Below are 15,493 nucleotides of genomic sequence, written 5' to 3'. Positions count from 1 at the left end.
TGAGGTTTTTACCCACGAAAGCTTATGCCCAAATAAATCTGTTAGTCTTTAAGGTGCCACCAGACCCTTGTTGTTTTTGTAGATACAGACTAACACGGCTACCCCCTGATACTTTTCCCTGGCACTGCTGGTGTCACAAGCCACCGTCCGGCCCTCGGGCGGCAGGGCCTGCTCGCTGCTGTCCTGGCTGGCTGGAGAAATCACACGGCGGGTTCCTCTAGCTCAGGGGTTCTCAAACCTCACTGCACCGCAATCCCCTTCTGCCAGCGAAGTTATCGCAGGACCCTGGTGGGGGGAGAGGGGGCCGCAGCCTGAGCCCTGCCACCTCAGGTGGGGATGGAGTTGGGGCTTCACCTTCAGCCCTGGGTGCCTGCAAGTCTAATGCTGGGCCTAGCGACCTCATTAAAATGGGGTCATGACCCACTTTGGAGTCCTAACCCACAGTTTGAGAAACGCAGCTCCTCCCCTCCGAAGATTGCAGAGCATGTATGGCCCCCAGCTAAGCCTCAGTGAGGGCAGGTCTCAAGCTCCCCTTTGGGCAGATGGGGAAACTGAGGCAGGGAACAGCCTAGTGGCTTTCCCAAAGCTCCAGATCATGTTGAGAGCAGAGTTGGGAACAGAACCCAGGCCCTTGTATCCCAGTCCACTGCCCCCCCGTATCTGGCCCTTACCAGTCATCACCTCCCGGCCACACACACACTGCTCTGCGTGGTGCAGCCCCCACATGCCGGAGATGTTCCACAGCAAGGTGGGTGTATCCCAGAGGCCGTAGGCCATGGGGATCGCTTGCTCGCCCAGCACTGCACCTCGGCCCCGTGTTGGCTCTGGGGTCTCCGGGGAGGCACAAGCCCCGGGTTCTCAACCCCGGTGAATGGGGGAGCCTGGTACAGACATGGCTGAGAACCACGTGGGGTGCTCGGTGCGCCAGGGCTCAGCGGCTTTGCCCCCCGTGGGGCAGGGCAGAGGAACCCGTCAGAGCAGAATGCGGCTGCGGTGAGATCCAGCCGGGCGGGCCAGGCTGGCACCCTGCACACTCAGCCGCCCCTGCACAAGGAGCCTAGCTGGTGTCCCACTTTGCAGATGGCTCCGAGCCCAGAGATGGTTGCTAGGTAACTGCAGGAAAGCTCATTAACAGCTGCGACTAACTAATGAGCTGAGGAAGAAAAAAGCAGGGAGAGCGGGAAGGTGTCAAGGTGAGAGAGGAGAGGGGAGAACCCGCCCGGGCGGCACTGCCGGCTTGGCCCAGTTTGCAGCCCGGCATATGAGCCGCTCTCCCAGCTTGGCGCTGTCACTCACGGGGGCGCGGGGAAACGCCACTGGGGACATGAAGTAAAGAGGCTTCAGAGGCCACGGTGTTGGTAGGGTGACCAGATGTCCCGATTTTATAGGGACAGTCCCGATTTTTGGGTCTCTCTCTTATATAGGCTCCTATTACCCCCCACCCCCATCCCGATTTTTCCCACTTGCTGTCTGGATTCCCTAGGTGATGGGCACAGCCAGACTGACTGCGTGGGCTGAGCCAGAGGCTCAGGGCAATCAGGCAGGTCCCAGCCCAGGTTGGCATCGCAGAGGGCAGTAGCTTTGCTGGAAACCTTTCCAAGGGCTGGGTCACCCAGGGGGCCTGTGCTCCCCTCCCACCTGGTTGTGGCATGCACCCCTCCAGGGGTTCACCCCTCGCCGGCTGCAGAGGTGGGGGCCGGAGCCAGGAGCCAGCCCCGCCGGCACTGGCTGGGAAGAGCCCTGAGAAGCCCCCAGCCTGTCTCCTGCCGGGATGCCGCCAGCTGGAAGGCGGGGGCGGGGAGCAGGCAGACAAGGTGTGAGGCACAGGCTGTCTGTTGCAGGGACCGTGTTTCTGTGGCAACTTGGCATGGCGCTGTGTCAGCAGAGCCGGGCGCTGCGCCTGCTGCCGCTGCTCTGCTCCTCGGCCATGGGCCCCGGCGTTGGCTCTGGGGCCCGCTCCAGCTCCCACTGACTCGCCGGGAGCTTTCAAGGGTTCTGACCTGTGAGGATATCAGCATGGAGCTCTGGGAGCAGGGGCCCCCCGGGGCTGGGGGTGGCAGGGAGCCGTCCCTGAGGCTGGAAGTGATCAAGGTGTGGCGCTGAGGACCTGGCTTCTTGGCCCCCCTGCATCCAGCTCCGGCCAGCGCTGCACCAAGAAGCTGGAAGGGATTCAGAGAAATGCAACAAACCCGCTCAAGGGAACGAGCGATATGGGCCAAACCCATGGCGGGTGTAATTCCAGGGTTCACCGGGACTGGCGGCGCAGCAGGAGGAGGTGATGCTCATTCCTAAGGAGGAAGGGGAAGTGGCTTGATCCAGTGGGGTAAATCCGGGGAACCGGTGGGAGCCACATTCCCGCTGAATCAGGCCAGGCCCTGGCAGTCTCGCGATCCTGCATTGCCCTCAGGAGATGCTCAGGGTGGACGTATCTGGGGTGTTTCCATCTCCACTTTCCCTGGGGCATTTCGCTGTCTGGCGCAGACGCGTCCCAGACAGGCTCTCTGTGCCCATAGCGAGCCCTGCCACCCGGCCAGGCCTCCGCCCATCGCTGCTGCGGTCTAGGCGTGCTGCCTGCAGCGCCAGGGGCCCCTGGCTGAGTGGTTGCAGGGTGACAGCGGCACGGGCATTGATGCAAAATGCAGCGATGCTGATGCAGTCTGTTCCTGGCCCCGTCCCCGTTCGCTGCTGGGTGGCCACTTGTCTGAGTGTCGATAGCCCTGTTGGCAGGAGATGCAGCACCTCGCGCGGTGGAGATTTCTATCACCCCATCCTGCCTCTAGTGGGCCCAGAACTTCATACCTAAGGGAGTTTCTGCCTAACCCCAGCCAGTTAGTGCTTGGCTTGCCCTGAAGCAGGAGGGTTAATATCCCTTGTAATCAGTCTCATTGAATTGTGAATGCTCTGATTCCCCATATAAACGGCCAGTCCCTGTATGGGTGCTGCTCCGTTCTTGGCCTGGACGATGTCTTGTGGCAGAGAGTTCCGTAGGACAATGGTGGGTACACAGGAGAGCGTCTGGACAGTACAGAGCGCTATGGTAACAGGATCAGTGACCCCCCGGAGGGATCCAGTGAGCCACCGTGTTAGCTGGACTGGGACCCTGCTTAAAGCCACCGAGTAACTTCTGTGGACTCATCGTGGAAGGAGCAGCTCCCGAACTCTGCCAGGCGCGAGAGAGGTGGGCATGGCCTAGAGGGGTCTGCGGTAGAGAGCAGGGGGTCCTGCCGGAAACGGCCAGGCGTGGGGGCAAAGGGGCTACGTCTGACTCTGGCTGGCTTCCTCGTGTCCGGGAAAGAGGGGCAATGGGAGACCATTTGATGCACAGGAGTCTGCCGGGGGCATTTTGCAGCTACGCCACCATATGGCGCTGTCTCATGAGAACCTACCACCGCACTGCCCACCTAAGGGAGAATGCCCCCCCACCCCAGTGATTCCTTCCCATAGGCCTGGGAGCTGTAAGGTGACCGGCCCATCATGGGCCCCCCATTGCTGAGGGGTGGTACCTGTGAGCCGGACGCCTGACCTGCAGCTGGGCTCGGTCCCCTGGGCCTGCGGATTGGTGCCATGAGTGGGGTTCAGGATCTCGGCTCTGGTGCCCATCTCTCTGCTAGACATTGATACCTCGGTGGGGATCGGCGCTCAGAGCAGGTGCCCAGGGCCCACCTCCTCAGTGGGAGGTCAGCACCTGGGGCCTGTCCCATCAGCGGAGACCAGTTTCTCTTCTTTGTCTGGGGCCAGGTCCCCATCCCCTTCTCCAGACCATGTCCTCGGCCCCCGGCCCAGCCTGGTCCAGCCCCTGTGGTGATTGCCCTGCGTCTCTCGGCTCCGGCCAGGGGGGTTCGGACACGGCAGCAGGGACCATGCGTCTGTGCAGTCTGCTGCCTGCTGCTCGGCATCCTTGGAGCCGCTGACACCCACATGCTGCGCTCTTGGGCATGGGTCAGGAACCGGCATGGATCAGAGACGGGCACGTCTGTGCCAGGGTGAAGGGAGAATCCCAGCCTGCTGGGCAGAGCGGGCAGGGGCGCGAGGCTCCCTCGTCACAGATAATCACTTCCGCAGGGTTGCTTCGCCCCAGATCTGTCTGGCTTTTATTAATATTTTACTGCAGTGCAAGTGCCGCTGACGCAGACCGAGCCAGAGAGCTGGTTTATTCCAGGCTGGGCTGTGAGCACGACCCTCCAGCATTTCCAGAGAGTGAGGGGGAAATCACACTGCCCCAGCACTAGGGGGCAGCCGGCCTGCACCTCCCCTATTCAGGGGCTGCTGTGACCCCCAGTGTACGGGCTGCCCCAGCCCCTCTAGGGCTTGTGGCAGGGGGAATTGGCGGGGCAGGTTTGGCCAGGCCCACTCCCGCCCTGCCCGGAACACCCCCTGTGCCAGTGCACTTCCCCAGGGTCTGATGCCGGCCCTGGGGGATTGGAGCCAGAGGGCAACCGTGCCTCGGGTGCCGAGTGTTGGTAAGGAATCCGTGAGCACAGCCCATACGGAGACAGCCCCCACAGCTGACCGCTCGGCCACACACACCCACACACAGCCCCTGGGAGAGGACGTGTGGCCATCTGCTCCGACAGCACAGGCCTCTGCCACAGGAGCTAGAGGAGAATCTCCCTCAGCTGCTGCGAGTGGTGAGGTTGTTATCCCCTTTGCGGGACGGCCTCTAGGGGGCGACAAACTCCTTTCCCCCCATCTGTCGCACACACAGACACTTGAGCAGCCCGGCTGCTATCGCAGTCACGGATGCCTAGGGGCACAAGAGGGGATAAACCCCTCCTCGGTCATCCCTCGGCCAGCGAGCTAGCAGAGGGTAACACTGCTCACCCCCCCACACACACAAGCCTTGGGACTCCGCTGAGAGCAAGGGGCTGGGGGCTGTGCTGGCAGGCAGGGCAGGCTCGGAGAGGTGTGCGCTAGGGTTAGGACATGGAAGAGTGGGGAGACCAGGGGTCAGTTCCTGGCTTAGCCGCACACTCTATACAACTAAGTCACTTAACCTAGCCCGTGCCTCAGTTTCCCCTCTGTAAGGTGGGGATCTTAATGCACTACCTTCTGGAGGGGTGGTGGGAGGGGCTGGGTTACCAAGGTGATGAGGATCTGGAGAGATAGAACAGGTGGCTGGGGAGAGGGGCATGCTCGGGGAGGGATCCACGGCAGGGGGGCTTTCAGGTGGGGAGGGGTCTCAGAGCTCAGGAAGGGTTCCTGGTAGGCAGGCTGGGGGAGGACAAAAATCCCAGCCTGCTCCACCTCTCAGCTGCTGGAAACCCCCCGCCACTCCCCTTCCCCTGGCCGAGTTCCAGGGGTCACCCCTGAGCCAGCGGGGCAGCTCGAGGGAGGAGGAGGCGCCAGGCCTGGGCTGGGGGAGGCGGGAACGGTGAAGGCTGGGAGCTGACAGCCTGCCACGCTGGCGGGCTGCCCTTGCCTCTGTTATTGCTCAGTCCCTTGCAGCGCCCCAGGAGCTGGAGAGGAGAAAAGCCACTTGAGGTCGGTGTCTGCAGGCTCGGGTGCCCTAGCGTCTGCTGGCTGGGGCTTCTCCGGAGCCAGCTCCGCGGCTTCACAGACCCTGGCCTCAGCCGCCCACTGCCGCTGTCTGCAGCCTCCGTGGCCACCCCCCTCCTTGGCATTCCCCGCTGTGCCAGCGCTCTGATCCCTGGATCCCCAGTTCACTCCCCCCGGAGTGACCCTGCAGGCCAAAGCTGGGTCCCAGGGAGAGATTGGGCCGAGGGGCCCCAGAGGCTAATCAGCCCATTAGCCCGGCCCGTAGGACAGGCACAGGAAGGACGTGGCCCGGGGGGCAGAGGGACTGCAGGTTTTTGAGAGGCCGAGCCAGGAGGGATCTGGCCGGGGAGGATGCTGGCCGTCTCCCCCGGCGTGGCTGAGTGCTAAGGAGTGTGAACTCGTAACGGTGGGGTCCGTAAGGGCGGCAGGGCGACCGTGGTCAGTACATTGCACAAGGTGTTTGACAGGAAGGTCTCGGCGGTTTGTGGCTAGGAAAGAGCCAGGAGTGGGCCAACGCCCTGCCACAGCAGCCCTGGGTGGGAGCCCTGAGACCCAAGCCCGGCTCCGTCAGGGGGCCCCCTTGTGCCCTCCCTCGGGCAGGGAGCCTCAGTTTCCTGGTCTGTGAGCTGGGGCTTCCTTGGGCTACGGCTGCGAAGCACTGATCACGCCCCCGCGGCCGGCTCCTGCTGGGGTTCATCACTCTGTTGTGTCCTCTCCCCTCGGGCCAGCCAGGGGGTACGTGCTGCCCCTAGCGTCTCCTCCCCGCCCCCAGGCCTCCTTGGGATCCTCCCGTTTGCCGGGTGTCCGTGTGCTGGAAGTCCCCGCGCTCGGCTCAGTTGGAGCCGCCCCAGAGCTGCCTGCATGGGGAGGAGCTGGGGTGGGGCTGAGTCCTCCAGGACAAGCCGAGGGGATCCTGCCCCTGATGTTAAGATGCCACCCTGATCTCACTCTCTCCAGCGCACAGCTGGGTGGGTCTGCAGCTCAGGGCGCTGTCCTGAGCCCTCCTGCCCCTTCAGGCAGAGCGGGATCCACTCCCTGGGGCACCAGCACCAGGATCTGCCCACTCCCAGCCCCTCTGAGTGAAGCGGGATCCACCCCCGGGCACTAGCACCAGGATCTGCCCACTCCCAGCCCCTCTGAGTGCAGCAGGATCCACCCCCCGGCACCAGCACCAGGATCTGCCCACTCCCAGCCCCTCTGAGTGCAGCAGGATCCACCACCCGGCACTAGCACTTGGATCTGCCCACTCCCAGCCCCTCTGAGTGCAGCGGGATCCACCCCCCGGCACTAGCACCAGGATCTGCCCACTCCCAGCCCCTCTGAGTGCAGCAGGATCCATCCCCCAGGCACTAGCACCAGGATCTGCCCTTTCAGCCCCAGCCCCCCTCTCTGCCCCATTCGAGTCGTTGTGGTTGTAACAGCCTTTTCTCCACTCAGTCGGGCTAAGCAGCAGGCAATGGCTTGTTGGGGGCAGGGGGTGTCTTTGAACAGCTGCTGGAGGGGGACGTTGGGTGCCTGGCGGCAGGTCTGAGCCAGACACCGGGCCGGGGTGGGCGCTGCCTCCACCGCTGTGCTGAGGGGCGACAGAGGGACAGCAAAGGGGTGCCCCGGGCTCGGTGAGGGGGCAGAGCTCCGAGGCCAGAACCGAGATGAGGCCGGGTGTGGGTGCAGGACGACGGGCGTGGACGCAGGGTGTCTGGGAGCCCACGGGCCCGCGGGTAGCTGTGTGCGGATGCCTGCACCCGGGGGTGGGGTACCCTGCCGTGGCCACGGGGGAGAGCCGGGGCTGGATGTGCCTGTGCATGGCTGGAGGCTGATGCATCCAGCTCTAGATGTGTCGGTGGCCGGGGGGGTCCTGGCCCGGGCTGTTCTCCGTGGGTTCTTGTACTGCTCCCCTCGCTGTGCGGTCTGGGTTCATGGCTGACGTGCCTTCGCGTTCCTCCTCCTCCCCCTACGGCCCAGGAGCCAGATCCCCGGCCGAGCGCACCCCTGGGTGCAGCCCGATCCCTGAAGCCGCAGTTCGCCCCGGGGAGACTGCTGGGCTATAAATAGTGCTGCCTCAGCGGCCTCCCGACCAGCTGCCCTCTCCCCGCGGCGCCGAAGAAACGGCCCCTTTGTTTTCCAGCCAGCTCCCCCCATGCCAGCGAGTAGCCATGTGAGCTGCCCGGGGCGATGGCCTGCGTGGCACCAGCTCCTGACTTCCTGCCCTGCTCCCTGGAGGGGCTGCCAGGCCAGGGAGAGGGGGCAGGAAGCCGTGCCACTCCCAAGCCGGGGCGGGGAGGAATGCGGCGCTAAGAACGCAAGGAGATTTTGGAGTGGGGCCCGATATCCAGGAGACACCTGTGATGGGGGCGGGGCTGGCACTGCCCTAGGGGAAGGCCAGGGGGCATCCCACAGGGGCCAGTGTCGATTAGCCCTTTCCTGCCCCGCCCCGTGCTCTGGCTCTCGGGATCAAAGGCGTGGGGCAGGAGCCCCTCCCCCGCAGTTCCTAGCCCCTCGTCAGACCCCAGCCAGCCGGAAGGGGCCTTGGCCCAGGTGTTGGTTCCTGGGCTCGGTTCCCCGCTCTGAAAGGACACACGCGACCTGCGGGTCACGCCGGGGTCGAGGTGGCAGCACGTGGGCTCACAAAAGCGACAGCTGTCAGGCCGGCTAGCACGGCGGGGTGGGGGTGGGGGGGAGGCGAGGCCTGGCCCCAGGGAACGTGCTCAGAGACCGACGAGTGAATCAAAGCCCCGAGAACAACCGCCCCCCTCCCCACCAGCCCCTCCCTAGATGGTCAGAACGGTCCCTTCTCGGGCCCACGTGGAGAGCGAGGGCTCGTGGTCCATTTGGGACGCTCCCAGGCAGAGTAACCGGGGCCTTTCGGGTTTAGCTTCTGTTGCCTTGGCTGCCCCACGTAAACAAGGCCTCAGAGATCCTTCCAGGTGATTTATCTGGCCCCGAGTGCGTCACACGGTTTGGAAGGGCCCGTCTAGACTGCAGTCCCGGGGTGTGATTACACCAGAGCTAGCCAGCGCAAGTAACGAGCACTGAGTAACTGCCCAGCGCTCCAGGCAGGCTCGTACAGCCCCTGCCGAAGCCGCGCTGCTGAAACCTCGCTGCTCTGCTCCCCGCGTGAGCTAGCCGGGGCCTGGCTAGGTGAGCTGCCGTCACGCCCTGCCAGCCCCTGGAGGCCCGCGGGCCCGCCCCCGAGTCTGGTCAGAGCTCCCTGCGGCTGCTCCCCGGGCGAGGGGGAGTCAAAGCAGCCGCCTGGCGGGCCGGCCCAGTGATGCGGTTGGGGTTGCGAAACGCGAGGGTGCTCGTGGCTGGTTTGTACTGTCAGACTGTGCGTGTAGAGCTCTCTGGCACTGCTGGACACGGACGCCCTCGCTCGCACGTGGGGCTCGTGCGCTCGGACTGCTGGGCCTCCGTCCACTCTAACGCAGGTGGGGCTCCCTGGCGGTCAGCGGTGCTCCACCAGCTCGGTAAAGACACACTCAGGCCCTGTGTGCTTTGGGGGAGAGCTGGACTCCACGGACTCAGCTTGGTGTGGGCTACCCCTGATTCTTGAAGGCGAGCCAGGGGCCTAGCTGCGCGTGGGGTGGAAGGGCTGCAGGAGGGAGCTCGGGGGCGGGGGGGGTCTCAGAGGCCAGGCTCCAGCCCGATCCCGGCCGTCTACATTGCTAGTGTTAGTCCCGTGAGCCGGAGTCAATTGGGCTGTGCTCGGAGACTCGGTGCCGTGGGTTTTTCTTTGCAATGGAGATGTACCCCCCCGCCCCATGTCCCTGGTCCCATCTGTGCCAACCCCCCGTGCCTGCCTAGCCTGTACTGCACCATGCCCTCCCTTCCCCCAGTTCTCTGCCCCCCCTTCCACGTCCCTCCTGTGTGCCCCGGTCCCCTCGCCATGTCCCTCAGCCCCCAACACCACCTTCAGCGCTCTGTGTCCTGGCAGTCCGCTGCCTCCTCTCCATGCTCCCCTGTCCTGCTTCCCTCCGCCGGAGTCCGCTGGGAGCTGTATGGTGCTGGGACGGTAACATGCTCAATTTACCAGGTCTTCCTTGTGCTGGGGTGGAGGGGCCAGGCTCACGTGCCTCCTCTCATCCCCCCGCTCTAATGAGGGGTGGGGACGTTTGCTGGGGCTGATGTATTTGTCATGCCAGCCCCAGCAAACACACTAAAGGGCATTTCTTTGCAGCAAGGCCAGTAAAACCAGCCAGCCCAGGCCAGACTCCTGTTCCAATGTGTTTTTCTCAAAACATCCCAGAGAAATTCTACCGTTACATGAGCAGCAGCATGTGAGAGGTCAGGGGGTTCTGATTCTGTCAGCGGAAATGAAGGGTGGAGTTCCCAGTGGATCTCCTCATGCCAGGCTGGGTTTGTCCGTCATTACGGACTGGCTGCACCGCACTGTGGCGGCTCTATTCATGGTAGAAGCGCGGCGATAGAACTGTGAAAGGCTGTAAACAGCTTTATTTTTGCAGTAATTATTGGGACATCAGACACAGATAAAGTCATAATCTGTCTCCCATGGGGATTTTGGAATCATAAGATCTTTGTACATTGGATCCAGGCTTGGGAGGGTTCGATTTTTATCAGTAGGTGTCGATTTCACCGTAAATCACACGAGCCGACGGCCAAAATCTTTCCATCAGTAATAATCGGCAAAGTAAGAAAAATCTGCTTGAGAACTGAGTAGGGTTTGATTTAGGGGTATTCACTTGGTGTATTTTGGCATGCGATGTTGACAGGTTGTGTTTTAATGGTTATAGAGCTTTAACTTTTTGAATCTCAGCATCTCCAGTCATTAACTAATTATTGTCTAGACCAGGGTCGGCAGCCTTTCAGCAGTGTTGTGCTGAGTCTTCAGTTATTGACTCTTATTTAAGGTTTCACGTGCCAGTCATACACTTTAACGTTTTTAGAAGGTCTCTTTCTACAAGTCTATAATATAGAACTAAACTATTATTGTATGTAAAGTAAATAAGGTTTTTAAAATATTTAAAAAGCTTCATTTAAAATTACATTAAAATGCAGAGCCCCCCGGACCGGTGGCCAGGACCCGGGCAGTGTGAGTGCCACTGAAAATCAGCTCGCGTGCCGCCTTCGGCGCGCATGCCATAGGTTACCTACCCCTGGTCTAGACCTCCCCCCACTCCCCCTTGCCTGATCCTCCCTCGCAATTTCCCACAGCTGTGAACATTTAAATCAATGCAACAAAATGCTTAAAATCAAACATCAATATTATCCTTCAAAATTATAAAAACTCAAATTCTGCCGAGCCTAATTCTAACCCTCTCAACCGGCTCATTGGCCGGATTTCAGCCAGGCTTGGAATAATATTGTCTATTGAAGGGCTTTGCTTTCCCAAGGGGGAAAAGGTCTGTCCCCTTCCCTACCTGCGTGTTGTCTCAGATGCAGCGTTACCTCTCGGCTCTCCTGCACCTCTGTCATCTATCCTTTATCCGTTGCTGGATTGTAGCCACGCAGCCATCTCCTTGCTTATTGCAGATTACAAAGCATAGGGCCTCATCCTGAGCTGGTATAAGTCCACCACTGAAATTGACAGAGCTACACCCATTTATACCAACTGTGGACCAGGACCCTAAAATTCTGAGCTGGATTTTGAGCCCTGGGAAGTTTCAGGGAGCTCAGGGGCAGGATTTTGGTTAGAAGGGGCCACTTTCAAGAGAACCTGAACTGCCCCCATGTGTGCGTCTGGCCCTTTAACGCCGTTGGCGCAGATTCCAACTGCAGCGATGGGAGATGGGTTCAAAGCGCTGACCTGTGTCCTTGGAGTGACCTGCTGCGGAGGGAGGAGGAGGTGTGTGTTCTGGGACCCCAGCCAATTCCCTAGGCACAGCCCCAGGGACTGATGTTTGACAGGTGAGAACTGCAGACACCAGTTCCTCCCCACCGCGCTTTTAAGAGCAGGAGCAACAGAGAAACCTGGGTTCGTTTCCCAGCTCTGGGCCCGTCGGCCTAGATCCTCCAGTGCAGGGGTGGTCAACCTGAGCCTGAGAAGGAACCAGAATTTACCAATGTACATTGCCAAAGAGCCACAGTAATACGTCAGCAGCCCCCCCTCAGCTCCCCCTCCCTGCCCCCAGCGCCTCCCACCCATCGGCAGCCCCATCTCCCCCTCCCTCCCGCACCTGCAGGAGGCTCTGTTGGGGGAGGAGCGAGGGCACTGCAGGCTCAGAGGAGGGGGCGGGAAGCGGTGGAGTGGGGGCAGGGCCTGTGGCATAGCCAGGGGTTGAGCAGTGAGCACCCCCGGCACATTGGAAAGTTGGCGCCTGTAGCTCCGGCCCCGGAATCGGTGCCTATACGAGGAGCCGCATATTAACCTCTGGAGCCACAGGTTGGCCACCCCTGCTGAAGTGAAATCAGTGGCAGTTAGGAGGCCTGTGCTTCCCCAGGTCAGGTGGGAGCTGGTGGCACAAGATTAGGCATCAAGACTCTTGAATTCTGCGCTCAGCTGGGCCCCGGACTTGCTGTGTGACCTTGGGCAAAGCCTGGCAGACCTTCCCCAGCTCTCCCTGCTATTGCGAGAGAGGTCCAAGCATTGGACTGGGAGCCAGCAGAGCCCGAGTTCTAATCCTATCACTAGCACTGCGTCACTGAACCCTTCCATGCCTCAGTTTCCCCAGCCGTACCTTCCCTTGCAAGCACAGGCGAGGTAAGCCAAGGCAGGAAGCACTTTATGGTCTGTCTCCACGGCGCAGCGAAGCCGAGCCTGTTCATGTGAACGAGGTACCTTTCCGAGGGGCTACGCGGGGCAGTCAGCCCGCACATCAGAGCACGTCAGAGCCCGCTGAGGCACTTTGCCAGTGCCGTGTGGACAAGCCCTGAGAATGACTCAGGATTCACTCGCGGTGCCGACCGGCGGGAACACGGTTAACCATGGCAGGCTAGAAATGGGAGCGGCACAATGAGGCTCCCCAATTAACACCCACCGTGTGAAGCTCACACGTCCCGGTTGTGTCAGTCTGGCGGGTGCCACGTGCGGCAGGCTGGGGTGTCGAACAGACGGGCTGCTGGCTTCGTTCCCTGCTGAAATAACAGCGGCACACGCCTGAGCCCGCCCTGCCCTGGCAAACGGCCTGGCCGGAGCTGGGTTTTAGGCGCAGCTCCTCAAAGGTAGTTAGGCTCCTCACTCCCATTGGAATCAGCAGAGCTGGGCCTTAGCCACGGCTGTCGCCGCGCTCGTGCACAGGTTTGACACCAGTGCAGTGCGGCTGGCACGCGTGTCCTCGCACGCACACGCACCCTCGTGCTCCTGGGCACGAGAATCCCCCCTGCCGACCGGTGACCCTTGCCGCCGGGTGCTGAGCCCTGCTGACCCGCTCTCTCTCTCCCCCCTCCAGAACGAAGCGTGAGCTGCAGGTGCGCGTGTCGGACTGTATCCAGCTGAGCCTGCGCGGGAGGAAGAGGCTGGTTGCCGTGGAGACGCGCCACGAGCTGGCCTTCCCCGACTTCGGCAAGAGCCGGGACGGCTTTGTGCTTTACTGTCCCAGGAGATGAGCCAGGGCCGCCCGGCGCGTCCCGGCTGGACAGCAGGGGGGAGGGGCTGCTGGGCTGCGAACCCGCGGGGAGGAGCTGGGACGCAGGGCGCCGGGCCCTGCTCAGCATCGGGCCCTCCCTTCCTTTGGTTTTTCTCTAGGGTTTTGTAACCTTTTATTAAGTGAGTCCATCGCTGTGGCCGGAGCCAGCCGGAGCCTGGAGCCCGCCAGCCCCAGTGGGCAGCAGCAGCCCCGGGACCCCCCACCCTGCCTGCTGCCTACGGGCCCCGCTCCAGGGATATCACCGGGGTGGGAAGGGCGACGGCCTGCAGGGCCCATGCAGCTCGAACCCCGCGGCCGTGGGACACCCCTAGATATGCACGAACCGCGGTCGGGCTCGGACCAGACACACCCCCTGGAACGAGGGACAGAGAAGCTCTGGGAGCAGCTTTGCAAGGAGCACCCCAGAGACATGCCTCGAGTCACTGGCCGGACTACAGTGGAAGGGGAGAGACAGTCACCCAGGCCAGACCCCCCCCAGGAAAGCCCCTCTCTGCATTACCCAGGTAGCCCTTGTCTCCCAGTTCCAGTCTGTAGCGCTGCTGGGGTTGAATTGATCCGTAACCGTTCTGCTGCAGCTGCCACCATGGGCGGCCAATCAGCACCTACAGCAGCGATGTTCGCAGGGGGTGCTGTCTGGGGGGATGGGGCCGAGCCCCCCACAGCTGCTAGAGGCTCTACCCTTGCATAGCACGGAGCCAGAATCCCAGGCTCCTCTCATCGGTGGTCCTCTGGGCTGCTGGCTTGGGGGATCATGCCCTCACCCTCTCTCCTCCGTGGGTTCCCCTGGCTCCCAGCTCACCAACTTCTCCTTTAGCAGCTCTTCTGCCCTCTCTGTTGGCGGCTGCCCCTGGCTCTCTCCTCTTCCACCTCTTGGCTGACCCCCTGTGACGAAGTGGGAATGCTCTTAATGTTTTCTCTGAATACTGTGTGGGTGCCTCAGTTTCCCCTATGCATTTCTTAGGTATCTAGGTGGGGGGATCAGGGGGTGTGATTGTTGCAGAGCCCAAGAGGGCCCCTGTGATACTGTCTGCACAGAGAATGGCCGACGCTCTGTCTCCTGGCAACTATGGGCCCCTCCTCTGCAAAGGTGCCAACTGAAGGTGTTGGGGAACAAAGAGATCAGGTGACCTCCTGGCCCGGGAAAGGGACAAAGGCAGATCAGGGGCTGGAGAGTTTCAGTTTGGAGCTGGCTGGGAAAACGGAGGGGAGGCCAGACAGACCTCCTGGCCTCCCCTGGCCCCCCAAGATGGACCTGACTGAGGGGGTCCTGTTGTCTGTACCTGCAAGACCTCTCTTGGACTGTGTTCCTGTCGTCTAAATAAACCTTCTGTTTTACTGGCTGGCTGAGAGTCATAGTGAATCGCAGGAAGCCGGGGGTGAGGGCCTTGTCTTCCCCAACTCCATGACACCCCCCATCCCCAATCTTTCACCACCTGCCTGCTCCCACCTCCCCGAGGTTTCCCCAGCCAGCCCCTATGCTGAGTTCATTGTCTTCCCGCCCAATCCTCCTCTCACGGCTGCCCTAGCCTGCCCTTCTCAAAATTCTTCGCTCCCTGGCCTCCTCTCCTCCAGCTCTTCCTAGTCCCATCCTTCCTCTCTGAATCCCTCCAATCCACCCTCCCCCTCTCCATCCCAACCACTGCTCCCCGGTCACCTCCTATCTCCACTGCCACAAGCTGCTCCTCTCCCCACGTCACACCCATCCTGTCCATCCAGCATGCAGGCACCAAGATCTTCTCCTTCCCCCGCATTGGCCACCTCCCCCCACCCCCCACTCCTACTCCCATTCATTCTGCTTCTTTTTACCCTCTCCTTTCACTGCTCCCATCAGCCCCTTCTCCCACCCCTGGCTTCACATCTTCAGCCACTCTCAGAGCAGCCATCAGCCCTGCATGCACCAAGCACCTCCTCCTTCCACTCCCTCCTTGTACCGGGGATAGAAAGGAATGTCCCTTCCCTAAGCAGAGAGAGGACTCTTATAGCCCAGTCCCCTTCCCAGCATGCATTGCTGCCAGGCCTACAATTCCTATCAGTTCTTGGAACTACACCTCCCAGAAGTCTCTTGTTCTGGGCTGGGTCCTTTGCCTCCCTTAAAGGGCCAGCAACACATCTCAACGCCCACTTTTCCCATGAGGGTCCTCTGCTGATCTCTTGACCGCTGCACCCCCTTTCCCTCCCTCCCCCGCAAACCCCTTCTCCTGTTTGAAGGTTTGCCCCAAGGGTTGTATTTGCCTAGATAGGATTGTAAACTCCTCTGAGCACTGACCTTTCTTACAGCCCCAGGCATGCTGCGGCTGCTCTAGAAATAATAAGGCCAGTACAGATAACGGGCCCCACAGGGGCTCTTCGTAGTAAGGAAATGCCAATGATGCTTTTACAACTTGTGAATAAAAAGAGCTGTGTTTTCCTGGGTGCGGCTGGTGTGAGCTTTCCTGGATCGGTGCCACACTCCAGAG

The 15,493-nt window shown here is 61.4% G+C and overlaps 1 protein-coding gene across 1 annotated transcript in view; it reads left to right on the top strand.

Moving 5' to 3' along the window:
* Nucleotides 1-12,996, top strand: part of MYO1G (myosin IG) — a 61,914-nt gene extending 48,918 nt beyond the window's left edge. Inside the window, 1 exon segment of the mRNA XM_026652119.1 lies at nt 12,840-12,996. Coding sequence (XP_026507904.1) covers nt 12,840-12,996 — 157 coding nt within the window.
* Nucleotides 12,997-15,493: the final 2,497 nt, after the last annotated feature.

The sequence above is a fragment of the Terrapene carolina genome, unplaced genomic scaffold (genome assembly GCF_002925995.2).
Source record: "Terrapene carolina triunguis isolate 2854851 unplaced genomic scaffold, T_m_triunguis-2.0 Scaffold111, whole genome shotgun sequence".
In the NCBI taxonomy this organism is placed as follows: domain Eukaryota; kingdom Metazoa; phylum Chordata; order Testudines; family Emydidae; genus Terrapene; species Terrapene triunguis.
Note: the sequence above shows the minus strand (reverse complement) of the source record. Positions and strands in the feature narration are given on the sequence as shown.